The 27,920-nt window shown below is 33.8% G+C and overlaps 2 protein-coding genes and 1 pseudogene across 2 annotated transcripts; 1 reads left to right on the forward strand and 2 right to left on the reverse strand.

Moving 5' to 3' along the window:
• Nucleotides 1-9,071: 9,071 nt before the first annotated feature.
• On the reverse strand, nt 9,072-9,584 carry LOC123219729 (uncharacterized mitochondrial protein AtMg00810-like). The gene has a single exon (XM_044641714.1). The coding sequence runs from the start codon at nt 9,582-9,584 to the stop codon at nt 9,072-9,074; it is 513 nt and encodes a 170-aa protein (XP_044497649.1).
• A 5,223-nt stretch (nt 9,585-14,807) lies between these two features.
• Nucleotides 14,808-22,079, forward strand: LOC123218219 (acetolactate synthase small subunit 1, chloroplastic-like). The gene is made up of 12 exons (XM_044639516.1): nt 14,808-15,138; nt 15,752-15,965; nt 16,078-16,161; nt 16,573-16,641; nt 17,140-17,223; nt 18,032-18,184; nt 18,357-18,440; nt 19,209-19,313; nt 19,403-19,525; nt 20,516-20,668; nt 21,229-21,294; nt 21,719-22,079. Exons 1-12 carry the CDS (start codon nt 14,921-14,923, stop codon nt 21,809-21,811), a joined length of 1,446 nt encoding a protein of 481 aa, XP_044495451.1. The 5' UTR covers nt 14,808-14,920; the 3' UTR covers nt 21,812-22,079.
• Nucleotides 22,080-24,386: 2,307 nt separating this feature from the next.
• Nucleotides 24,387-27,283, reverse strand: LOC123219731 (annotated as a pseudogene).
• Nucleotides 27,284-27,920: the final 637 nt, after the last annotated feature.

Raw genomic sequence — 27,920 nt, forward strand, 5'->3', positions numbered from 1 at the left:
GCGTGAAGGGGTGTGGGAAAGGGTGCAGGTGCATAAAAAGGTGCGGAAATAGACTAAAGGGTGTGGGAATGGGTGCGGGTGCAGGTGCGTGAAGGGTGCGGGAATTTACTAAAGGGTGCGGGTGCGTGAAAGGATGCGAAAATTTACTAAAGGGTGCGGGTGCATGAAAAGGTGCGGGAAGGGGTGCGAGTGCGTAAAAGGGTGCAGGAATTAGTATGGGTGCGTGAAGGGGTGCAGGAATTTACTAAAGGGTGCGGGATGGGTGCATGGAATATAAAAAATATATATTATATTAATAATATATATATATATATATTATTATAATATATATAATATATATTATATATATTATATATATAATATACATATGCATTTTCTGCACCCCTTTATATATAAAGGGGTGCGTGGAGGGGTGCAATTTCCGACACCCTTTAGTAAATTCCCACACCCCTTCACTTACCTGCACCAATTCCCGCACCCTTTAGTAAATTTTCGCACCCCTTCACGCACCTACACCCACACCCTTTAGTAAATTCTCGCACCCTTTCACGCACTCTTTCATGCACCTGCACCCTTTAGTCAATTCCCGCACCCCTTCACGTACCTGCACCCATTCTCGCACCCTTAGTCGATTCTTACACCCCTTCATGCACCCGCACCCTTTCCCGCACCCTTTCTCGCACCCCTTCACGCACTCAATTGTGTTCTCGCACCCCTTCAGCGTTACCCTTTCACGAACCAACCCATACACATTTTCGCACCCATGTTTCAGAAATGCACCGTTTTCAAAAAATGCCAAGTATATCCATCATTAATTTTATTTTCATCTGTAAATCTTATTCATTATAGAAAAATTTAAGTTGCGTATCGTCTGAAATGTAAAAGATTAATCGGTGAAAAGCTACATAAACACTGAGAAATTAGATAAGGGGTATTTTTGGAATGAAAAATATGATTTGTTTAAAAAGGTAAAATGTAAGAATTCTTATTGAAAAAGGTTTACGCGGTAAATTGACTGTCGATTTTAATTGATTTCCCTAAATTTTGTTTGATTTTCTAGAAGTGATTATTTTTCCTTTTATTAAAATTACAAAACTGTTATTAATAATACATCATTAATAGTTTAAAATTTATTATTTAAATTCTTAAAATATTAAAACTCTAGCCAACATTGAAATATTATGTTTTGTTTAGTTTTTAATATGTAACTATTATTTTTGAAACTATTAAAAGTCATATTAAAATTTTTAAAAATTACAAAAATACTTTCAAACTTCTTTTTGAATTTTTGAAATGTGTAAAAATTTTATGAACGCCTTTAATATTTTTAAAAATTATATTTCACACCAAACATATGTCGTTTTATAAATGAAAAATAAAATTGAAAAATTTATGAAAAATGACATTTCTATCTACTCACTTAAGAAAATTAACTTATAAAAATTAATACGGATGAGAATTTGGCTTTTTGGGACTTAAAAGGTAGGAATTTATCATTTATGTAAACCTTGCGTGGGCAATAATCTTTTGGCCACAGAAATTAGACCACCTTGAATGATACCTATTAATTAAAAGCAAGTTACCTATGTGCAACTCCTTCCCATATATCATTAAACCAATCCCTAAATACTAGGACTCGTGCTACTGCAAGAACAAACCTCTAAACTTGACAAACAAGGATCCAACTTTTTTAACCCGCACCAGCTAAATACTTGTTTTTTGTGGGTGAATTAAGTATACCCACAAGTCCACCCATATTTGCAAGATCAACTACCACTATTAAAAAAAAAAAAAGGTATTTGTGAGAGAAAAATAACAAATAGATATATATTTGGTCGTTATAAGTATTATTTAATTTTATGATTTTAATGATCAATTATCTATGATAAAAAACGAGATAAGTTATAATGATAGGTGACAACGACATTTTTCTCTCATTGTAAAAGCTTTTTAAGTTAAAAAATAGACTTTTAACAACTATTTTTTTCTTATTAAAATTATAAATTTATTTAATTTTAATAATAGTATAAATAATTGGTTGCTTAAAGGTATTATATTCCCCTGGATTTGCTTAGGGGTATTATATTCACTCCCTGTAGGACAAGAGGACGTGTGCATTTAATGTCCTCGCACTGAGATTTGTTATCATCATTTAAAAAGACAAACGAAGTAACCTGTTGAGATAAGTGGCTCTTTATGTCCCACATCTATTAATGTAATCTTTTTGTATTTTACCAAAGGCTATAAATAGAGGTCTTGGTTTTAGTTCAAAATCATCTCTAAGACAGTTGCAGTCAAATACAATTGTATTGAGAGAATCCTATTATTAGCGATCTCTAATAGTTTATTTTTCCTTTATAACTATTCTTTGGAGATAGTGAAAGTAGTCAGCGGTGTCGAGGACGTAGGTACATTTACCGAATCTCGTAAATTCTTGTGTTCGTTTTCTTTTATTTTTCTGCATTTTATTTTCTGCTTTAATTATTTATTATATTCAATAGCATAGAAGTTGTGTTTTATATTTTCGCTGCACAACAAGTGGTATCAGAGCCTAGATTTAGGACAGTAAGTAGCTATTTATATGGTTATATGCATGTCTAAGAAAATGTTGTCTAAGGAGGTTGGTTTTTAAGGAGGCTTTGTTCCCACCAATCTTTCCTGGGTACTTTCCTGGTGCATATATTATCATTTTTTGGCACTTACTACTATCCTAGGTTATAGTAATTTTGTTTTAGCTATTGAATATAAATTTGTGAAACTTGGTTATTTGAAAAACTATCTACCAAGTAAAACATAGTCAGCAAAAAATGGCATTGACATCAACAAAGGCAATTGTGACAACCGCAAAAATTGATGTGGAAAAATTTGATGGCTGCAACAATTTTGGCTTGTGGCAATGTGAGGTGATGGACGCCTTATGTCAAGAAAATCTTGATATAGCTCTAGAGGAGGAAAAACCAAAGAAGATGGATGACAAAGAATGGGTAAGGATCAACCGTCAAGCTTGTGGTACAATTCATATGTGTCTTTGTAGAGAGCAGAAATATCCATTCATGAAAGAGACGTCTACAAGTAAAATGTGAAAGATGTTAGAAAACAAGTATATGAAGAAGAGCAATTAGAATAGACTTTATTTAAATAAGAGACTATTTCATCTTTAATTAAAATCTAGTACAAGTATAAGTGATCATATTGATACTTTTAACCAGTTGATAGCTAATTTACTAAACCTGAATGAAACCTTCAAAGATGAAGATAAAGCAATGTTTCTACTAGGATCTCTTCCTGAAGAATTGGATCATTTGAGTATTACATTACTTCATGGAAAGGAGAAAGTGACTTACGATGAGGTATGTGCTGTTTTGAATAATAATGAAATTCGAAAGAAAGATCAACAAGAGAATAAAGAGTCAATTATTAAAGCCCTTACTATAAAAAGACGAAGTCAAAAATGCAAGCAAGAAAGAAAGGGTAGATCTCAGTCAAAGAAAAGACCTAGTAAAGATGAATGTGCTTTCTGCCTAGAGAAGGGACATTAGAAGAAAGATTGTCCGAAGTTATAAAGGAAAGATAAAGGGAAGACCAAAGTTGCTTCAAATGCATGTGTAGTTGAAATTGAAAAAGATGAGTCAGATTTTGCTCTAGTAAGTCTACCAATGACATCTCAGTATGATGAATGGCTTATAGATTCAGGTTGCACTTATCATATGTGTCCACAGAAGGAATGGTTCTTCAATTATGAAAAACTGAATAGTGGAGTTGTTTTCATGAGTAATGATAGTCCTTATAAAACTGAGGGGATAGGTTCAATCCGTTTGAAGAATAATGATGGGTCAATTAGAGTTCTGACAGATGTTCGACATGTACCACAGTTAAAGAAAAATCTCATTTCTTTGGGAGTTTTGGAATCCAAAGGCTTCAAGATGTCAATGTAAGATAGAGTCTTGAAAGTTATTTTTAGTGTTCTTGTAGTGATGAAAGGTACAAGAAGAAATAACTTGTATTATTATAATGGTGGTACAATTTTTGGATCAGCAACTGTAGTATCTGAAAAAGATGTAGATGATGAAACAACCAGACTTTGGTATATGCATTTGGGACATGCAAGGGAAAAAGCCTTATTTAATTTGGTGAAACAAGGCTTATTGAAAGGAGCAAAGACTTGCAAGTTGGATTTTTGTAAGCACTATGTCTTGGGAAAACAAACAAAAGTAAGATTTAGTACTGTAATTCATAATACTGAAGGTATTTTGGATTATGTTCACTCTAATGTGTGGGGACCTACTAAGACAGCTTTTTTGAGAGGTAGACACTACTTTGTTACTTTTGTTGATGACTTTTCTAGAAGGACATAGGTGTACACTTTAAAAAAGAAGAATGACGTATTAGGTGTTTTCCTGAAATAGAAAAAGATGGTTAAAACTTAGACTGGTAAAAAGATCAAACGACTAAGGACTAATAATGGTGGTGAGTTTACTAGTGATTTGTTTTTTTAAGTTTGTCAGGTTGAAGGTATTGTACGTCATTTCTCAGTTAAAGGAACACCACAACAGAATAGGGTGGCTGAACGCATGAATTGAACCTTGCTAGAAAAGGTTAGATGTATGTTGTCCAATGTTGGGTTGGACAAACCATTTTAGGCTGAGATTGTTACATATGCATGTCATCTCATTAATCGTTTACCATCCACTACAATTAAGGGGAAAACACCCCTTAAGGTATGGTCTAGAAAACCTGCTAACGACTATGATTCCTTATGTGTGTTTGGTTCGATGCCTATTATCATATAAAAGAGTCTAAATTAGATCTAAGAGCTAAGAAAGCAATCTTTATGGGGATTAGTTCTGGAGTGAAAGGATATCGTCTTTAGTGTCCAAAGTTAAAGAAAATCATTCATAGTAGGGATGTTACCTTTGATGAATCTGCCATGTTAAAGAAGGTAACAAAGAATACCAATGATACTCAACAGTAGATGGAGTGTATTCTGCAACAGGTGGAGTTTGAGACAATTACAACAATAAACCTAGTTAGAGTTATTGAAAATGATAGTGATACTCCAGTGGTAGAGGAGGAAAGTGAAGATGAAGAGGTTTCAACCCAAGAACCTCAACAGCAACAAGAATCAATTACATCACATAGGCCAAAACGAGAAATATGTAAGCCTGTTCGATTTGCTGATATGGTGGCCTATGCACTTCCAATTGTAGATGATGATATTCCTTCCACTTATAAAGAAGCAATCAAAAGTCTAGAAGCTGAAAAATGGAAGAAAGCCATGGATTAGGAATTACAATCCCTTCAGAAGAATGAAACTTGGCAGTTAGTTCAATTGCCAAAGAACAAGAAGACAATTGGGTGCAAGTAGGTGTATGCAAGAAAAGATGGATTTCCTAACAAAGAAGATATTCGCTACAAAGCAAGGTTGGTAGCAAAAGGCTATGCTCAAAAGGAAGGGATTGATGAGGTATTTTCTCCAATTGTTAAGCATTCCTCTATTAGAATTTTGTTGGCCTTGGTAGCACAATTGAATCTTGAACTAGTTCAACTTGATGTGAAAACTACATTTCTACATGGTAATTTGGAAGAGGAAATCTACATGACTCAGCCTAAAGGATTTAAGGTTGCTGATAAAGAAAATTGGGTTTACAAATTGAAGAGATCGCTTTATGGACTGAAACAGTCACCAAGGCAGTGGTACAAGCGATTTGATCAATTCATGATAGAGCATAGGTACACAAGAAGCAAGTATAATAATTGTGTATATTTTCGCAGGCTACAAGATAGGTTTTTCATTTATCTATTATTGTATGTTGAGACTGCTGAGAACCCTATAGATATGATGACCAAGGTGGTAACAACGATCAAGTTCAATCATTGTTTGAACTTGATCAACATCCTGTAAGCTTAAATTGCGCCGAAAGGCGTATTTGAAGTCGTCACTGAAGAAGAACGTATAAAGGAAATTTGGTGGGACTCGTTAAATCGCCAAGGTGGAGATTGTTGAAATAAGTGACTCTTTATGTCCCACATCTATTAATTTAATCTCTTTGTATTTTATCAAAGGCTATAAATAGAGGTCTTGGTTTTAATTCAAAATCATCTCTAAGACAGTTGTAGTCAAATACAATTGTAGTCAAATACAATTGTATTGAGAAAATCCTATTATTATGGATCTCTAATAGTTTATTTTTCCTTTGTAACTATTCTTTGGAGATAGTGAAAGTAGTCAACGGCACTGAGGACGTAGGTACATTTATCGAATCTCGTAAATTCTTGTGTTCTCTTTCTTTTATTTTTCTGCATTTTATTTTCTGCTTTAATTATTTATTATATTCAATAACATAGAAGTTGTATTTTATATTTCCGCTGCACAATAGTAACCCTGATACCATTTATAACATGTGGTCCAACATTTCAACTCACTTTCAAGATAAAAAACATGTATTATCATCCTTAAAGCTCATATATTATTCAACCAATTTTTAAACTTATTATTTCTAAGAAATCTATACTATGCATACCATGGTTATTGATAAAATTCGATATATAATACATATTTTATGATAAAATATGATACAAGTAGAAAACAATATGTATCATCGATTTTCATTGAGTTTGACCGAGTCTTATGCCAAAACTAGTTTTTAATAAAAACTGAAGTGGATCATAAGCTATTTCCTAGTTGAATTGGCTAGTTCGATTCAGTTTTGAAAATATTAGTTAAAAGATAATTTAGTTTAATTAGCTATTGAATTTCAAAAATTATTAAATGCTTTTATATGTTTTTAAAGAAATAATTACAAAAAAAAAAAATCTTCAAAAAATTTTATAAAAATAGGTTTTAAATAGATTTTAGAAAAACATTAGAGCGTTTGAGATTTTCCAATCTTTGAAGGACTGTGTGAAATTGTCTTTTTTTTGGGCTCTTTTCCTTTTGCGTTTGTACTTGTGAATCCTTCTATGCCTTTTATAAATCGTGTTTCAAGTCTAAATTTCGATGTATTACATAAAAGAAGACTTGGTGTTTGAGATCCAAATAGGAATGGTTAGCTTAAGTTGGACTAAAAAATTATTATTAAATTTTATAATTTATATATTTATTAATTAAATAATATTACATATATTTTTTTAAATATATAATTATATATATATTTATATGTATCATCATATAATTAAGTATTATTTTATTTTTTATTTAAAATTATATAATCATATAATAATAGATAAATGTATATATATTTATATAAAAAAATAAATACATATAATTTTATTATTATTAATTATCTTTATATTCAAAATAAAATAAGATTTCAATTATATAAATACTAAATTTTTAACTTTTAATAATTTATTAATATTATACTCAAATTAAATTATAAGTTCTCAAATTCACCAAATCGAGCAACATCGTGACTCAACTTTACAAATCAAAGAAAGAGGGTTGAGTGGATTTCTTTCTTCTATCTATAGCGATTATATAACAACAAATATTTACCCTCTAAATTTTAAAAAAATCAAATTTTCCTCCATTCTCCAATTCCGTTAATAAATTTTGTTTAGTTTTCTAGAAATAACTATTTTTCCTTTTATTAAATTTACAAAACTGTTTTTATCCATTAATATAATTGTTAAATTAACAGTATATTTTTTCTAGTTTAAGATTTATTGTTTAAATCTTTGAAATATTAAAACTCTAAGCAACCTTAAAATATTATATTTTGTTTAGTTTCTAGAGTGTAACTGTTATTTTTGAAACTATTAAAGATTATAATAAAATTTTAAAAATTTTATAAATACCTTCAAACTTTTTTTTGAGTTTTTGAAATGTCTACAAATTTTATTAACACCTTTGATATTTTCAAAAATTATATTTCAACTCAAACATATGTCGTTTTATAAATAAAAAATAAAATTGAAAAATCTACGAAAAATAACAATTCTATTTGTTCACTTAACAAAATTAACTTACAAAAATTATTGCAAATGAGAATCTGGCTTTTTGAGACTTAAAAAGGCAGGAATTTATCATTTATGTAAACCTTGCAGGGGCCATAGCATTTTGGCCACGGAAATTAGACCTCCCTAAATTGAATAGTCACGGTTTTGCTAATAGCTTCAATAGCAAAGATTTCATTGTTGACAACACGATACCGATGGGTATCTGAAAAAACAAATACAGGTTCCAAGTTTTTTTATCAATACCAGCTAAATACTTGTTTTTGTAGGTGAATTAAGTATACCTGCAAGTCCACCCATATTTGCAAGACAAATATCACTATAAAACAAACTAATATTAGTGAGAGAAAAATAATGAGCGAATATATATTTGCTCGTTATAAGTGCTATTTAATTTCATAATTCTAATGATCAATTATTTATAATAAAAAAGGAGAGAAACTATAATAATAAATGACATGAAATTTTTTTCATTGTTAAAACTTTTTAACAACTATTTTTTTGTTAAAGTCATAAATTCATTTAATTTTAACAAGAGTATAAATAACTGGTTGCTTAAAGGTATTATATTCCTTCGAATTTGTCTAGGAGTGTTATATTCACTCTCTACAAGATAAGAGAATGCCAAAATTATGAGTGAGCAGAGATGATTTAATCAAGGATTGATCAGAGAGCTCAAAAATAAGTAAAGAAAGAAATTGTATATAATTTTTTACAAATTACAAAGTATGATTTTATACTGTAAAATGGACCTATCTAAGGAAATAAAATCAATCAAATAAAGATTGTACAAAAATAAGTTTTATCTAAGTATGGAATAGCAAGATTAGTGTGTATCAAGGATTGATTTGCTTTCCAATAATTCTGATTCCTATCCAATGATTCTGATTTGTTTTCCAATAATTCTGATTGTTTTCCAATAATTCTGATTTTTATCCAATGATTCTGATTTACTTTCCAATACTCCCCCTCAAGCTTGGGGTTTATGAGTCAAGCTTGTGGTTTATAAATATCATAAACCCCAAGCTTGTTCAAGAGATAAAAGTGTTGTTTGGAACTTAACGGCTTGGTGAAAATATCTACTGGTTGTTCTGTTGTCCAGATGTGGTATGACTTTATGATTCCCTCTTGAATTTTGTCTCTGACAAAGTGGCAGTCAATTTCAATGTGCTTGGTTCTTTCATGGAAAACTGGATTTGTTGTGATATCATTTGCTGCCTTATTATCACAAAACAACTTATCAGTTCAGTGGTTTCGATTCTAAGATCCTTTAGTAGACCACGAACCCATATAATCTTGCATGTGGTTTTTGCTATAGCCTTGTATTCTGCTTCTGCTGAAGAAAGAGATACAGTGGATTGCTTTTTGGTCTTCCATGAGATGAGTGAATCTCCCAATTTTAGACAAAAACCTGTGAGTGATCTCCTAGTCATAAGACATGTCCCCCAATCAGAATCACAGTAAGCTGTTACTTTTAAGTCTTTCTTTCGTGGAAGTAATAGTCCTAGGCCTGGACATCTTTTAAGATATCTGATAACCCTGAGACCAACATCCATGTGGGATTGCTTTGGCGTATGCATAAATTGACTAAGTATCTGAACAGCATAACTTATGTCTGGATGAGTCATAGTGAGATAAATAAGACGTCCGACCAGACGTTGGTACTGAGAATAATCTTATAATAATGGATCCCTTTCTAAAGGTTGTTGGTCATGCTCTCTGCTAATAAGTTTGGTATTCTGCTCTACTGGGGTTATATTTGGTCTGCATGTCGAAAGCCCCACGTCTGATATGAGCTCCAAGGCATATTTCCTTTGACTCAAAGAGATACCCTTTGGTGATCTTGCAATCTCAATTCCCAAGAAATATTTTGGTGGCCCTAGATCTTTAATTCTAAATGCTTTGTTCAAGTGATGCTTTAAGGATTTGATGGTCGTGATATCATTCCCAATAATAAGAATATCATCTATATAGACAATAAGGCATACAAATGATTTTCCTTGCCTTTTTGTGAAAAGGGTATAATCATGTTTTGATTGGCAAAAACCCAGAGAGATAAATGCTTCTGTGATCTTAGCATTTCATTGTCGAGAAGCTTGTTTCAAGCCATACAAGGATTTTTGCAAGCAACATATCGATGTCTCCCCCTGCTTGCGAATGCCAAGTGGAACTTCCATGTAAATTTCTTCATCTAGATCACCATGAAGGAATGCATTATAAACGTCCATCCAGTGTAAAGTCCAATCATAAGAGGCAGCAACAACTGGGAGTGTGCGAACCGTGACATGTTTGGTAACAGGAGAGAACGTCTCTTGATAATCGAGTCCTTCTCGTTGGGTGAATCCTTTAGCTACTAATCGAGCTTTGTAACGCTCGATTGATCCATCTGCACGGTACTTGATTTTAAAAACCTATTTGCATCATATGGGTTGTTTGTGTGGTGGTTGTGGAACAAGTTCCCAAGTTTTATTAAGGGATAAGGCTTGGAGCTCATCGACCATAGCTTGTCGCCAATCAGGAGACTGAACGACCTCAAAGTATGTCTCAGGCTTACGGTGCTTAGAAATATGGCTAATATTAACTTTGTGTGCAGAAGAAAGTCTATCATAACTTACAAATTGAGAAATAGAGTATGGTTTTACAAACTCTGAGGATCATGCTGACATAATCTGTACTTCAAATTGGTGGTTTGATTGTTCGAATGGATCGCCTAACTGGAGGTGTTGTAGTTGGAACAACTGTTGTGGGCTTAGAAGTAGGAACTGTTGAAGGCGAATCAGATTCCACTGTAAAGGCAGGTTCAGTGAAAGAAGAGTTAGGGAACATATCTGTAGCTGGGATAATGGCATATTCTAAGGAACCAAGAGGAGTGTCATCTACCATGACTGAAGGCCGAGAAGATAGAACTGTATCTGAAGCCATATTAGCAAAAGGAAAAATGTCTTCATGAAATATGACATCTCTGTTGATGAAAAACTTGTCTCCCTCAATGTCATACAAACGATATCCCTTTTGTAACCTAGGGTAACCCATAAAGACACAACGTGTTGCTCTGGTATCAAATTTGTCTGAATGCTGTAATTTGATGGCATAGCAACGACACCCAAATACTTTTAAATGCTAGATGGTGGGTGATTTGCCAAACAGAAGATCAAAAGGTGTTTTACCACCTAAAACTTTTGTGGGCATTCTATTTATCAGATAGGCTACCGTGACCACACAATCGCCCTAAAAATGGGAAGGAATATAAGCTTGGTGTTTCAGGGCACGGGCTACTTCTAAAAGATGTTTGTGTTTTTATTCTACAACACCATTTTATTTAGGTGTAAGAACAAGAGCTTTCATGAAGTATACCGTGGGAGTCTAGGAAGGATGTGGTGAGGTGATTAAAGAAGTCTCGAGCATTATCTGTACAAATGCATCAGATTTTGGTTTGGAATTGTGTTTGAACCATAGTCACAAATTTTAAGAGGTAAGAGTGTGTTTGGGCTTTAAAGTTCATAAGATAAAGCCACATAGCCCGAGAAAAATCATCTACTATGGTAAGAAAATATTTGGAACCATCATAATTTGGTGTGTTATAGGGACCCCAAACATCCATGTGTACTAAATCAAATATTTTGGTGGTAGTGGATGTACTATGCAAGAATTTGGTGCGAGACTGTTTTGTAAGATGACAGATGGGACAAGTAAGATATGGAATAGTATTACTGTGACCCAATCTTTGGTGAGAAATAAATGAGGTTTTATTTATTTGATTTGTATTATAAAATGAAGTTGGAAAAGTAATACAATCTTTATTGGATAACATTAAATTTGTAGGAATTGGTGTCCAGTAAAATAACCCATATTGTAGTTTACCCAAGCCCATTAGATTCCCAGTGAAATGGTCCTGAAAAGTACATAAAGTAGGGAGAAAGGTCAGGGTACAATTATTGTCTGCACAAATTTTGGATACGGAGATAAGGTTAAAATGGAATGTAGGAATGCATAAGGTATTCTTGAGTATGAGGCTGTCTAATTAAACATCTCCTATTTGTGTGGCATGAACTGTGGTCCCATTCAGTAATTTGACAGTTGTAGGTGATGATAAATATTTTTTATTGGTGTAGAGGTTGGGGGAGCATATAATGTGGCCACTAGCCTCTGAATCTATAATCCAAACATTCGCAGAAATAAGAGTATTAAGGCATAAGGTAGTACCTGCATATGAGGCGGAAGCATCGTTGCCCTTTGAAAATTAGCGTAACAATTGAACCAGTTGGTTGTATTGCCCAGAGGTGAGATTGCTTGGATTGTCCGGAGCTAAAGTTATTTGGTTTGTTGTGGACCCTTCTGGCTTGGATTTATTAAACCCAAGGCAACCATGTAATTTCCAGCATGTGTCAATCGTGTGATTATGCCGCTTACAGTGTTCACAGTATAACTTGCCCTTTTGTTTAGGACGCATTCTATGATTGGTGAGAATGCTTTGGTCGACAAATTCCTTAAATGCATCTAGGTTGTTTACCTTTTCATATAAAGGGAAAAAATTTGCATGCCCTAGGTCATTCGAGCCACCTTCACCATGTTTCCTCTATTTTGGTACGTTGAATGATGTCATTGTACCAGTCTCTTCTTATCCTATACTTCACTGACTTTCATCTTGGACGGCAAGTTGAAAGACTCGCTGGAGCAAAGGTGGTTCGACAGTAGCAAGTACCTGGGTTCTGAATGCCACGAAACCTTCATTCAATCCCATCAGAAATCGTGTCAGCCTCTCTCGATCCTTTGCACGCTGAATCTGTCGTTTTCTAGTGGAGCCATAATCAATTCCTCAACAGCATCGAGTTCATTCCACGCTGCAGAGAGCTGATTGAAATAAAAAGTCACTGACTGATTTCCTTGTTTGATTCTAGCAAGGTTTTGTCTTATTGTATATATTTTTGCAAGGTCCAATATGTCGTACATGTCCTTGATATAAGTCCATAATTCTCCAGCGTCTTCTGTGGGTGGAAGTCCAGCAGCTACTTCTGCAAATACACTATTGCTAATCCATGCTCTCACTAAAGTATTGCATCGAGTCCAAAAACGCATAAGATTAGGTTCATATGGTATGAGAATAGTGCCATCAATGAACCCAATTTTGTCTTTTGCAATTAAGGCTCGTCTGAAATCTCTTGCCCATTGAGCATAGTTTTCAGCTCCAGTCAGTGTTTATTTGATTAACACAAGTTCTGGTCCGTCTGAAGGAGGAGCGTATAACACATCTCCGGGTTTTGGCTTATTTTTGTTTGTGGGAAAGATATGGAACGTCTGCTGGGATGCATGATTTGGTTCAGAACCTTGCAGCATTTCAGAACCTTGTGTAGGTGATGCGGGTTTGCTTTGTGTGTTGCCAGGTGTTGCCATTTGTTCTATAGAAGAAATTAGAATCAATCAATGTTTTTTTTCCTTTTCTGCAGATTATGGAGAAGTTGCAGACTGCAAAAAAACGTAGCTAAATGTGTGGAGTCGGATGCATATTATGTATGGCTTGTGGGACGATTGTTTTCCTGCATGTGCCAACAAAAATCTTCAACAGTTTCAAAGAAAGAGAATATGAAAGCAGTCAGTTTGCAAGCAATAATCTGCAACAGTAAAAATAAAAAGTGCAGAGTTCAACAGGCAGTTTTTCTAGAGAGCGAATGAGATGATGCCAGAATGGAATTTTAGGCAAAGAGAAGAAGGAGGAATGCAATACAGCAGCAAAGAGATTGCTCCAGGAAGGAGGAATGATAGGAAGAGTGCTTGGTTTTCAAACCTACTCTGATACCATGCCAAAATTATGAGTGAGCAGAGATGATTCGATCAAGGATTGATCAGAGAGCTCAAAAAGAAGTGAAGAAAGAAATTGTATATTGATATAATTTTTTCCAAATTACAAAGCATGATTTTATACTGTAAAATGGACCTATCTAAGGAAATAAAATCAATCAAATAAAGACTGTACAAAAATAAGTTCTATCTAAGTATGGAATATCAAGATTAGTGTGTATCAAGGATTGATTTGCTTTCCAATAATTCTGATTCCTATCCAATGATTCTGATTTGTTTTCCAATAATTCTGATTACTTTCCAATAATTCTGATTTGCTTTCCAATAATTCTGATTCTTATCCAATGATTCTGATTTGTTTTCCAATAGAGAACACGTGGACTTAAGGTCCTCATGCTGAGATTTGTCATCATTGTTCAAGAAGACAAGCAAAGTAGCCCTGATACCATTTGTAACATGTAATCTAACATCGCAATCCACTTTCAAGATAAAAAATATATGTTATCATTTTTGAAGCTCATATACCATTCAACCAATTTTTAAACTAATTATTTTTGAAAATTCTATACCATACATACCATGGTTATTGATAAAATTCGATATATTATGCATATTTTATGACAAAATATAATACAAGTAAAAAACAATACGTATATTAATGTATATTAAAAAATTGGTATAATATAATATATATATATCATGATACATATTATTAATATAAATCTATACACTCTTAAATAAAAATGATGACATAATAAAGATATCCAAAAAATTTTTAAATTAATATAATGTTTATAATATTTTTTAAAATAATATCATGATAATTAAATTTATTTTATTTTTATTATTCAAAAATATATTTGTTATAATATAATATAATAAATAACAATCAATTCGAATATATGAACGGAAATCTGTTATATGTGAACTTAGAATGAACAAACAGAGACAGAAGGGCGAGACGAGATGACAAGATTAACCGTTTATATTCAGGCAAATTATCCACGAGTACAAATTAACGATTTAAGAAAAATAAATTAATAATAAAATAAAGAAAGAGAAGGACGGTGACACTCACATGCTATTGTTTTCCAACTCTTTCACTCTATAAAACTTCACTGAACTCATCTTCTTTCTTCTTCTCTCCTAAACCAAAACCAGAAAACTTATGGCGGCTGCTTTGTTTCCCTACGCCAAACCCAATGCAGGAGCCGGGTTTTCAACCAGAATATCTGAGCTTTTTCCATTTGTGAGAACGAGCACAAACTCTGCAACTAGTGTAGCACTTCAGGTCCCTCCGAAGAAGCTCAATTGCATCACTGCTTGCTCCACAGACAATACACTCCCTCTTCCTCAAGCTCCCACTGCCGTCTCTGCTGCCTCAAAGTCAAGTCTTTTCTCCATTTTCTCTGCTAATTTTGTCGCCTATGGTTTTGTTGTGTTCTTTAATGGTGGTTTAGCTTAGCTTATCTTTTGTTTGTTCTTGCTTTCTCAACTCTTGAATTTTTTATTTAGTGTCCATAATGTAATCTTCTTTTCTTTTTTTTTTTTCCAGCTCTCTTTGTTTTACTCACTGTTGGGAAAAATTTTACTGTTTTTTTTTTGGGAGTATTTTGTGCATATATTTTAGTGTTTTCTACAATGGTTTATTATTATTATTTTTCTGACTGACTGAGGTTGTAGTTAAAATAAGTGGACTGATATTTATTGAATTTGAGTTTTATATTAAAGTTATAGGACTGTTTTATTGATACAAATTGGAGCTTGGCATCCTAGGTACATTATCTTGGTCCATGATTAGTGTGGAGGAATATATTGATTGTGAATTTCATAATTTGAATTTTACTTTGGGACTCAGTGATTTTGTTATCTTTCTTAGAGGAAGAAATCAGTGGAGAGAAGCTTTTGTAGTTTTGTTATTATTATTCTTGTTACTCCATTATAGGTGCGTATTTCTTATGCTGACTTTGGTTTTTTACTCACATTTGACTTAATTCAGGGTGAGACGCCACACGATTTCAGTGTTTGTTGGTGATGAGAGTGGAATAATAAACAGGATTGCCGGGGTATTTGCTAGGCGGGGCTACAATATTGAGTCCCTTGCTGTAGGTTTGAATCAGGACAAGGCTCTCTTTACCATTGTTGTCTCTGGGACTGAGAGGGTTTTGAGACAAGTTGTGGAACAACTTAACAAGCTTGTGAATGTCATCAAGGTTAAAGCTAACCCCCTTTTTTTTTTTTTTTTTGGATGAATTTTCGTTGGTATGATCATTTCCATTTGTTTTGCTAATGCACATTTTTCTATATAACTTCACCTTTTATCAGGTGGAAGATATCTCAAAGGAGCCACAAGTTGAACGTGAACTATTGCTTATAAAACTTAATTCTGATCCAAGCACCCGTCCTGAGGTAATAATGCAGTATCTTTATTGTTCTGAAGAATAATTGAGATCACAAAGTTAATTTGTCATGTGGATTTTGCCTTTTCTGGAAACTTTAACATCATCAACAAGTTAATGCTTTTAAACCTTACCATAACCTTTTGTTTGCTTTTCGGTGAGTCTCATTGAAAGTTGAGCCTATGCCTTGCATATCTGCTTGTTGCTTTCTCTTAGTTGGTCTAAATTTTAAGGGTACCTAATGTTTCTTCTCTTACCCTATGATATTGATTTTTTTTTGAGTTGCAGAAGAATTTATTTTGTTATATAATTTGGTCATCATTTTCTATTCCATGGGTAGTGGGACTATTCCTTTTACTCTGCTTCCAATAATCTTTTCTGCATTCAAGCACCTGATTCTTTTTGGAACCTTCATCTTTAGATCATGTGGTTAGTTGACATCTTCAGGGCAAAAGTTGTGGATACCTCTGAACATTCTCTTACCATTGAGGTAACTTCTCTCTGATTCTTTCACTGGTCGTGTGCTTCTTCAATCATCCTACCTTCATTGTTCTTACTTTGAAATGTGTTCAGCAGGATGGCTTTTCTATGTAGGGCTGGACTCGAACTGGGCTCAGACGAGCCCAAAATGAACCGGCCTTAGCCGAGCTCGAGCTATTTGCCAAATTTTCTAATTAAAAATTTTGATATAAAACGACGTCGTTTTGACCAATATGTATTAAAACGACGTCGTTTTAATAACGAAAAACAAGCCGAGCTGAATTCGAACCAAGTTCGAGTTTGGCTTTCACGAGCTCAACAAGCTCGAGCTTAACTACATGTGAACTGAGCCGAGCCAAGAGCTCGGCTCGAATCCAGCCCTATTTCTATGCCTTTAAATGCTTAGATGTTTATGCCATTGCCTATAAGAGCTACAAATCTTAGGCGCTTGATGAGAAAATTTTGCATGTGGATTTCAACTGCTTTTCTGTCCTTTTGTATGCATCAGGTCACTGGAGATCCTGGAAAGATGGTTGCTGTTCAGAGAAACTTGAGAAAGTTTGGAATAAAAGAACTTGCAAGAACTGGAAAGGTATGTATCCTTGTTAATATATCCTTCCTAGGATGTATAAATGAATTTATTTTATAAATTCATACAAATTTGCACAAGGTGTAACATTATTAGTTTCACATTTCAGAGAATATGCATGTTGCTAACAAAGCTCTTCTATATTAATAAATACCAGTCATGCTTGGTGAGAAAAGACATGATAATAGTGGCAGATTGTGGAAGGGAGTTATACTTTTTGCTTCTCTTTGGTCTTGAGATTCAATAGGATTTTGAGAGAAGGGGTTTTTCTTTAATTTTGAATGGCTTATTTTCCTTTGGTGCCTTTGGTGTTGGGAAAGGAAAATTAACATAGCGAAAACTTTCGTTTCCATTTTTTCATAGATTTGCTACCATTCCCTGGTTTTATCATTATTTGTTTTTTATCTCTTTGTAGATATTTAGTTCACTCTAGCTGAATATTTTTTTACTATAGTTTACAATATCTGAAAAATATCAAAATTACATAGAGTTTCTTATATTGGAGTAAGGAGCAAAAACACCATAAATCAACAGAACTGGTTTTATTTTCCCATGAAATCAGATATGATTCCAGCTTGTAAACATTTTTCTGCTTCCACTGTTTAGACCACATGCTAAAAGAAAAATGGTAGCTTCCTTGGGATCATTGGGTCTACCTTACACCTGACGAATTGGTATTGAAATGGCACAAGTGCTGTTAATAATATCTGAAATCAAAAGTTTATAATATCGGTGTTACTGTGACCATTGAAGATTTAATTTTATTATAATACTTTTATCCTTGATAAATTTTTATCTACTCTATGTACAGATTGCTTTGAGACGGGAAAAGATGGGTGAGACAGCTCCATTCTGGAACTTTTCTGCAGCTTCGTATCCAGATCTTGAAAGGGCAGTACCAGATTACACTGCTGTACCAAAAAGTAATGGATCACTGAATGGGCATACCAATACATCCTCCAGGGTATATGTTTATGAATCTGTTTTTATGTTCGTATTTTTTAACTGCCAAGCCCTACTGGGTTTCATCATGATTTTTCAGAAATCTTCTTTTTGTATCTATAAGTTATATATTCACCATAGATCTTCAATATATCTTATTGAACATTCTGTAAATTCTCATTTCTTGTTTGAAGGGTGATGTATATCCTGTGGAGCCTTATGACAACTACCCAGTGAAGATTCTTGATGCTCATTGGGGTGTTCTCTATGATGAAGATGTAAGATACCTTTCTCTCAAGACCCTATTACTTGTGGTTTTTTTCAGTTTTGATTGAACATTAATAATTAATATTTTTATGCATCAAAAAGGACCATTTACATGACTTGTTGATGGTATGCCATTACCAATAATGTCATTTCTAGCATGCACAGCTCATACTTAGCTGAAATCTCTTAAGAGAGCAGGATTATCTCTACACAGTTTGTTTTGTTCATATTTTAGACATTATCGTTTAAGCAGTCAGCAATTGTTCCATTGCTTTTGGTGATGTGAGATTACATAAGATTTCTAGTTTTAGTTATTTTCTTCTAAAATTTGTATTTGTATTTGTATTTTTTTACACATACACATACAAAATGTTGTTTAAGATTCAAAATAAAGGAAAAGTGAAGCAAAATCTTGCCATGATGGTCCTTGCGATTAACTTTAGCATCCACATATTTTTAGTCCAGCTTATGTAAAACTCAACAAACATGCTCAGTGAATTCCATTGTGCAAATGCTGCTGTTTGATTTAAGATTTTCGGTACCCTATTTTTTGGGCAAGTGAATCGATTCTGAAAGTATTCATTTTGGTGGTCTTTGAGTCTTAAAATCTGACATTAACTTGATCTAATATCTAAAAATGGGTAAGCCTTAAACTTTAGCAATCAAGTGATCCTCAAAATGGTGATAGCAGCCTAGATTCTCCCTAATACACAAACCCGCATAGACTTGTTTTCCTTCTTGTCTGTGCTGCATATAATTTTGTTATTTTTATGATACAGTCAAGTGGATTTCGGTCACACACTTTAAATATGCTCGTAAACGACACTCCTGGAGTTCTCAACATAATAACCGGGGTTATATCTCGAAGAGGTTATAACATTCAGGTTGGTTTTTTATTGGTTTTTGCTACTACTGTTGTTCTTCCAAATATCATTACTATTGATGAAGTGATTTGTTGTCACATCAATTTCAGAGTCTAGCTGTAGGGCCAGCCGAAAGGGATGGTCTCTCTCGCATCACAACTGTTGTTCCAGGAACTGATGAGTCAATTGGCAAGCTGGTTCAGCAATTGCACAAGTTAATAGATCTTCATGAGGCAAGGATTACTCAATTTACCTCTTCTAAAAGTATTCGTATACATTTCAGCATATAGATAGAACTAACATTCCCTGATTTCAGATCTCTTAAAATTTGAAATTAAATCATACCAATATATGAACTCAAATCATTATATTTCAAGGTGAGATTTATTTCATATATATTTTCATGTGAGCTTGTTTAAAGCAGCTTTAATTTCTTCCCAACCATAAAATCCACAGATAGTGGATATCCCACTAGTAAAGAATGGGCGAGTCCCGGTACACTTTAAGAGAAGAAATAAATTTCATTTCTTTTTGTGTCTTTGTTGCAAATTGCTCACCAGATGGGGAAGTGAAAAATGTGTTTAGCTTTTCTCTTTTGTATTGTGGTGCTTGTGTTTGCTTTCTGGGGAGCTAGAATCTGCCAGCAAACTTTGACTGTCTTAAGACACGTAGCCTCCCCATATTTCTGAAAGGAGAAAAATAGGAATGAAAGGATCAATCACCAATGACTTAAAGTAAGTTTCACAACAGAAAATATTTGATGATTTTCTTATTAAATGATTGTTCCTCCATCAAATGTTAGACTAATTGTTTCTCACAGAAAGATGACTGCATGATCCTCAATGCCTATAGCCAATTTTCCAAGGAAATTGAAGGTCCATGCTCTAGACAATAAAGGATTCATCATTTCACATTAAATAATATAGCTATGGCAATTAAAGGAAATTTTTTGCTTCTATGCATGAATTATGCAATCTGATTCTCTCAAACATTTTTACTTCAATCTTGTAACTAAAAGAATACGGAATATACTTTTGGATTCTTGTGTTGATATTAGTATATTGGAGGAAGAGATATCAAATCAATCCTCTTCATAAGCTGTACCAGAGCCCCCTAAATCTCCAGCTAGCAAATCAGTCTTCTCCGTAGTGTTAATATAGCTCCTATTTTATATTAATCTGAATGAGCAACAGCTGAACAAGAATGGTGGTTTTTTTTTTCAGGTTCAGGATATTTCTCACTTGCCATTTTCCGAGCGAGAGCTGATGTTGATAAAAATTGCTGTTAACACTGCTGCCAGAAGGGATGTCCTTGATATTGCTAAAATATTCCGGGCCAGAGCAGTTGATGTGTCTGATCACACAATTACCCTTGAGGTAAATTGCTTCTGTTGACCAAATATACATTGATTCACTTCCCTGAAAAATCAGGCCAGAAGCGCTTTGATACTATGTAGCACTTCATCAGTACATTTATAAGTGCAAAGATGAACTCTTCATTGAATTGGTCAGGAGTTTTCTTCTAAGATTAGGGCTAAGACATTCAATCAGGTGCTTTTATGTTAGTGGCTATGGCAATCTGACAAGATGGTTGGCTGCGTAATGTTTTAGTAGAGAATTAGGACCAGTTAAGCTCTATAAAACATGTGATGAAAAATCTAGAATCCACATCTTAGTTGTTAGATTAAGAAGTAATTTCCTTTCTAGAATTAAAAATTTTTTTTCTTGTTCTAAATTTTACTATTCATTAATGGTTTATGATGAGAGACAGTAATAAATGTTGCATAAAACTATAAGATTGCAGCTCTAAATGGAGCTCTAGATTTTTTGGTAGTGATTCCCTGTGGTATTGGTCATTGCTAACCCATATGACCATCATTTTGTTATTTTTTTTTCTTTGCTTCACTAATGCTTCAGCAATTTGCATTCCATTTCAGCTAACAGGAGATTTGAATAAGATCATTGCATTACAGAGGTTATTGGAGACCTATGGGATTTGTGAGGTCTGTTCCCTCTTTTGAACTTTTCTGCTCATCTCCATTAAATTTATTTGCTTATCTACATTGTTATCAGGGCAGATGTTGAATTGCCCTTAATTGTCTGAATTTTGCTTTACTTCTGCTAAACCACTCATTTCTGAAATCAGTTCTTTTATGAACTTGAATACTAAACTTGAACAGCTCAAAACTGCAAGAATAGATCAGATTTTGAGATCAAGGGGCCAATCCTTAACAAAATTGTTTGTGTTAAATAGTGCCAATTGTGTTAAATAGCCAATTTTCCAAGGAAACAGAATAAGCTTGTCAACATTCTATATTGCCTAGCAGCTTGTGATATAAGGTTTTTACTCATGTTTATTAAAACTGTCAACAGATGCAGCTTGTTTACATATTTTGAATTATTTAGAGAAATTGTTTTTTGATGAAGGTGGCTCGGACAGGGAGGGTGGCGTTGGTGCGAGAGTCAGGTGTTGATTCCACATCCCTTCGTGGATTTTCTCTACCGATAGATACTGATTAGCTGCCAAAGTCAACAAACTTTCATAACTAACGTTTGGTTTGAATTTCCATATGTAGAATTAAAAGCTAAAACTATTTTATGAAATTTCGGGTCCAATATTAGGTTTCACTTGGAGCGGATCAATGTGCATATGGAAGTTTAGATAGACACTGTAGTTGTCCTTGATGAAACTTAAGATTTTCCCCTGAGCGAAGACATCTATCACCAGGCTGTTTTGTTCTTGCATGTAAAACATTATAGTGTTGTAGAATTTCCCAATTTTCGATCATTCCAAAAGTACTCTTGATTCTTTTTTTTTTTCTTCTATATAGATTTATTTAACAAGCTCCGGTTGGTTGATAAATGAATTCAATATTTGATATAATGCTCAGGAATCTGGAAAAACAATGTGTAGAAACGGTCTGTCTACTGATTCTGTCTTGGATTTGATAGCAAACCCTTTAGTTAGATTGGGGTAGGCTTTTCACTGCAGCAAGCTTCCTTTTGTTCGGGTAGGTGCAACAGCGGGTAGACTTCCTTTCTTTGTAACAGATAGACTACTCGAGCTGAAAATTGCAAGTTTAAAACTTTTATAAGAATCAAGAAACAATATACTGACTTCAAGGCGTGTATCAATGCCACTATCAGAAAGGAAATTTTGCCCCAAAATTTTGAACAATAGGATTTGCAAATTTGTTTAGGATAAAATGAAGGACTTGCTTTGTGTTATGCATTTAACAAAGGCAATCTAATGGTGTTTAGTAGAATTGTAAGATAAGGTTGTTCATTTCTTGCAGAAAAACCAACACCTTATATAAAGATCAAATTAGAGCAGTTATGACACAGGATAAATTGTTGAAAACTGTCCCTGAAAACTGCTGAAATGGACAAGAAACTGTTGAAGATTTATACAAAAAATTGCTGCTTGAAAATTGGTGAAATCTGGACAAGAAGCAACTGGTGAAACTGCTGAAAACTGGATGGCAAGTTTTGATTAAATAAAAAAAGATGTCATCATTTAGGATTACACTAGAAGACTATTGACAGTTTTCAAGTCAATATTATCCCCAAATATATCTTTTTACTTTAACAGACGCCTTCTGGGTGAAAGACACCAGTTTGAAGATAATGTTAGTGTAAAGTAGACAATATTTTCTAGGTTTGGATCTCTAGTAAAAGTGACAACATTTACTTGGTTTGGATCAAACTATGTGAATAATTATTATTAAGGGTGAATTTAAACTAAGTCAAGTCTGAATAACAGTTTGCTCGAGTTTAATTCAAATTTAGAACAAGTTTTAGTTAAACTTGAGTAAGCTCAAATGATAAAGAGTGACATCAAAAAACACAATGAATTGTCACAGAAGAAAAACTCTAGTAAAGAATTGTCAGCTATCCTTTGAAATCAAACCGAGTTATTGAGTTGGAGCTTCAACTATAGTTTGATTAGTTCTATAGTTTGATTAGTTCGAGCCTAAAATAGATTCTAGTTCAAGGTAATTCGGTTCAAATTCACTCTATTATCTAAGTCACTCTCTAGGCCAAAAGAGAATTATTAAATAAAAGTATATATTATTAGAATAATACTGTATACAGTCATGCTGGGTATGTACAATTGATTATCTAAACTTAGACATGCTACAAAAGATACCTGATCTGCAGAAATTTTTTATACAATTAAAATGATGTAGTTGTTTTAATGACACGATTACAATGATACAAAAGATACAGTCATGTTTAGCCTAATCTCAAAATTCCACCCATATGCCAGTTTAAAACCCCAAAATCCCATTCATAAGCTATTAATGTGAATGATTTTTGTTAGGGTAAGGTTAAAATGACCAATTTACCCTTACAAAGTGAAATGACAAAATTGTCTTTTAGTATATACAATTAAAATAAAATGACAAAAATTCCACCCAAGATTTGAAAAATTGCATTCCCCCCCTAGGGTTTCAATTTTTTAGGCAAGTTCTCCCTTTTTGGCAACCTCCAATCGTCTCTCTCCTTTCTTTTGGTCTCGTCCTCATCGCAAAAGAGGAAACTTCATTTGGATGAACTCGTCTTCATCGCTCGAAGATCAATTCTCTCTGTCGATTTAGTCTCATCATAGATCAAAGATTCGATCGCATCGTCACTCGACGAAGACAAGAAATCATCTTTGTTGATTCATTTGAAATTGACGAAGATGAAAATTGTCTTCATCGATTCATCTGGATGAAGACAATTCATCTTCATCCAGACAAAGTTTTATCTTCTCTGACGAGATAGAGATCGAAAGAAGGGATAGAAACAACCAGAGGCCACTAGTTGCTGGAGAGGGAGAGGTTGCCTTAAAAATTGAAACCCAAAGAGGGTAAATGCAGTTTTTCAAAGTTTAATAATAGAGTAAATTGTTAGTTTTTTAAACTAAGGGGAACAATGATAAAAAATTTTATGGTTTTAGAGTTTAGTGATAAAATGACAATTTTATCTTTGTCTCTAACAGACGTTAGTTTATAAATGGGTATTTGAGTTTTTCATCTTGTCATAAGTGTGTTTTTAAGATTGAGTTAAAACTCATATGGTAAATAGTCCTTTGGCCATTTTTATACAATTACAACCACAAACACTGCTAATCTTTAGAATGGCTTCTCTTGGCCAAAAAATAATACATACCGTGTATAAAAAGTACCCCTCCAAGAGTGCAACTACTTTGCATCTGAAGCAACAATAAGCTTATCCTGAAATTCAGCATCATCAGTATTAGATAGCACATAGCAGCATGATGTCGTCGTCAGCTCCGAACTGATATCTCTGCCCAATCGCTCTTAGAAGCTGATACACTTCAAACATGGTAGATCTCTTCTTTGGAGTTGACAGCACACGGCTACAAGCAACTTGAAGAAATTGGTCGAGTTCGCCTTCAAAACAATTTCCCACCAATCGCTTCTTTGGACTTGATGGCAGTTTGCACATAAATGTTCGATCCACTCTGTTAAACTTCTCTTAAGGCTCTCAGGCGCATTCACCAAATGGGTTGCTTTCTCACCTGTAATCAACTCCTGGAGAACAAAACATCGCCCTTTGGGTAGCTACCAACGTCTGAGGATATTCAGGAGCTACATAAACTAAATCTCTGAACTATCCATTGACAAAAGTACTCAAATGAGTGACGACTGGATTCATAAGCCTGGCAAGGCCAAAATCTGATAACTTGGATTCAAACTCTCCATCCAGCAGAATACATTTAAATCTTATGTTTCTATGAAAAATCCGGGGTTGCAGCATGATGAAGCCAGGCCAAACGTCTAGCTGCACCAGTGGCAACTTTGAGCCTCAACGACCATTCCAACCTTTTGACCTCTGGTTCCACAGGATGTACTTTGTCATAAAGTGTCTCATTTTCCATGTGCTTGTGCACCAGCAATCTTTCCTTCTTTGCCATGCAAAAACCCAGAAGGGGAACCAAGTTTTGATGCTCAATGCTGTCAAGCATATTCATCTCAGACACTAATTCTTTCTCAAGGTGCCTAGAGTTCTGCAACCTTTTAACCATAAGGGAACAACCATCAGGAAGCAAACCAGGATTCATTGTTACTGTTCTTCTCGTTCCAAGGATGTTCTTATTGCTAAGGCCTTCATACGATCACTCAACCTCATTTTCCAAACTAAAATCTTAATATTGAAACCTGAGAACAACAATAATCTTATTAGTCAATAAATAAGGTGGTGCCATTAAGTATCAAAACTGCAGCAAATTCAGTAAAACAAGAAGCAGAATATTGAATCAGATAACTGGCCTTGATGCCCTTAGTGTCCTTGATGCATTTCGCCCATCTGTTACCTTCAAGATCATCTTCCTTCTTCTTGACCGCTCCACGCAACAATTAATACAAAATAATACCCACGATAAGAATTGTGAAAGTTACTCCACCAATAGCCGCCCCAGCAATAATACCAACATGGGACTTCTTGGGAGCACCAAGGCAGGGACTCAAAAGTTTCCCACAAAGTCCCTGATTCTTGACATAGTCCACACCAGCAAACTTACAAATGAAACCTTCAGAAGCATTGTTGAAATTCCATGAAGAGGTCAAGTAATTCAAAGGGTCTTCAAGAGAATTCTTAATGGATTTTAAGCACTCTATATCAGTTAAAGTGGCTTGGCTTACACTAAAACTAACAAAAAGCACCACCCCAATCAAAACCCTCTTAAAAAAAGCCATGTAAATGCTTAAAAAAATCCTCAGAATCAACCCCCAAATGCCCAAAACGAAGAAAAATGGAGATTTTTTTCAAAGAATTGGAGCATAAATTACAACAGAGATTCAGAGTCTTCGAAATTTCAAACAAAAGTTCACTCTCTCACATTCCTAAAATCAATAGAAAGCTAACTTCAGACATACCCAGTTGAGAAAATTGCCAGAAACACACCTGAGAACGAGATTACGAGAAATCTGACGAAACAAGGGGACTCTGCCATATCTTCACAAAGAGGAAACGGGTTTAATTTATTATGATAAGAAAGCATGAATTTTCCAGAAAATATCTAAAGAAAGACTGAAACTTTCCCATGTGTTACACTTCTCTCTCCAAGAACCAAAGACAAACTCACCTAAAATAACAATCTTGGCGTTGTAAAGGAGGAAATGAATTAACATTTACTGCAACAGTATCTCTGTCTAGTTTTGTTTAGTAATAATGTTATGTATAATTCAAAACCATCCAATTATATATCACCTTTATATTCAAATTATATACTAAAAAAAGTGTAACTCTAACTTTATTATTTGTTTATACATCAAAATTGACTGTGTTGACTTGAATCAATATGAACAATGTGTCATGACCGGTTATTGGTTGATTTTGTCAGAAAAGAAAGTGGGTTTTAGGGGTTCATTGATTAGTACACCTCCGATGCTGGCAAGGTCGGGACCGTGGTTGTCCGTCTCTGGTTTGCCAGCCTATAAGATCTCTGAGATTGACCAACCAGCTGGGTAGAATCTTTGTCTAACACAATATGGAAATGGCTCAGGTTACGGGAATTTATGAGACTAAACCTATCGTAGATGTCTTCAGTAGGGTTGCTTGAGTAAGCCCCGCGCAGATCGGATATAGATAATGATTTCTCATTTATGGGTGACCATGGCAAAGGACTACATACCATTGGTAGATTGAGTTTGATCAGAAGGATAACTGATATCGAAATTACATATAGCATTATAATTGGTTGGTAAATAATACTTACCTTTCTTCTGCTTAGCAGCATATAAATCATTAAAGCTCAAGCCTTTTGATAGAGAAATCAACCCTCTATCCACTGAGAACTGAGAATTCTAACAATAACACACCAAGCACAAATTCACCAACTTTTTTAGATTTAGCACGCTTTATCTTATCAGCAGCATGCTCCTTGTTATCAGTGTTAGCATAATTTGAATTATTGGACATAGAAGGACCTAAAGCAATATTTCGGTCTCTCAGCACATTAGCATGGAATTTGACATGCATATCAAGATGGTTTATCAGAGTGGATACGCGAACTGCAAGGTAATCCTATTGTAAGACAAAAAGGAAAGTCAAGTCGCACAAGGAAAACAGCTCTAATTTCTCCTTCATTAAATGAATGTTGGAATGTTTTGACAATTTATTGGCAAGCTTCTATATAGACTTCTGACGCTAGAAAATAGGAACAAATAAAGTGTTATCATATTTCAACTACGTACTTCTAAGGACCAATATTTTTTAAATCAGATTAGTGATTAAATTGGTTATTTTATTAATTTATGATTTGATTGGTTCAACCAAAGAATTAACTGGTTTAATTTATTATCAAATTATAATAAATAAATTTTACTTAAAAATTTATAAAAAAATAAAATTAATCAAAATATTTACACTGATGGAGATTAGAACATGTCTTTTTTAAGGAGTAACAATGATTCATTTGATTTCAATAAAACAATTAAAATTAAAAAAGTCGTAATCTCATGATACAAAAAAAATATAATTATGTAAATTATTCTCTATAGAAGACATTTCAATATATATGAGATACTTTTTTTTTCTTTTTTTTTTATTGTTGGATTTATTTTTTCTTACAAACCTTTAGAAATTTATCCAATCTAATAATCAAATTACTCAAAAA

This window comes from Mangifera indica, chromosome 6 (assembly GCF_011075055.1).
Source record: "Mangifera indica cultivar Alphonso chromosome 6, CATAS_Mindica_2.1, whole genome shotgun sequence".
Classification (NCBI taxonomy): Eukaryota; Viridiplantae; Streptophyta; class Magnoliopsida; order Sapindales; family Anacardiaceae; genus Mangifera; species Mangifera indica.

What these genes read in the sequence shown, in the direction of transcription:
- LOC123219729 (XM_044641714.1), bottom strand. Translation starts at nt 9,584, where the DNA reads ATGACTCATCCAGACATAAGTTATGCTGTTCAGATACTTAGTCAATTT.
- LOC123218219 (XM_044639516.1), top strand. Translation starts at nt 14,921, where the DNA reads ATGGCGGCTGCTTTGTTTCCCTACGCCAAACCCAATGCAGGAGCCGGG. An exon ending in AACTTGCAAGAACTGGAAAG is followed by an intron (nt 17,224 to 18,031) that starts GTATGTATCCTT and finishes CTCTATGTACAG; the next exon opens with ATTGCTTTGAGACGGGAAAA. An exon ending in ATACCAATACATCCTCCAGG is followed by an intron (nt 18,185 to 18,356) that starts GTATATGTTTAT and finishes TCTTGTTTGAAG; the next exon opens with GGTGATGTATATCCTGTGGA.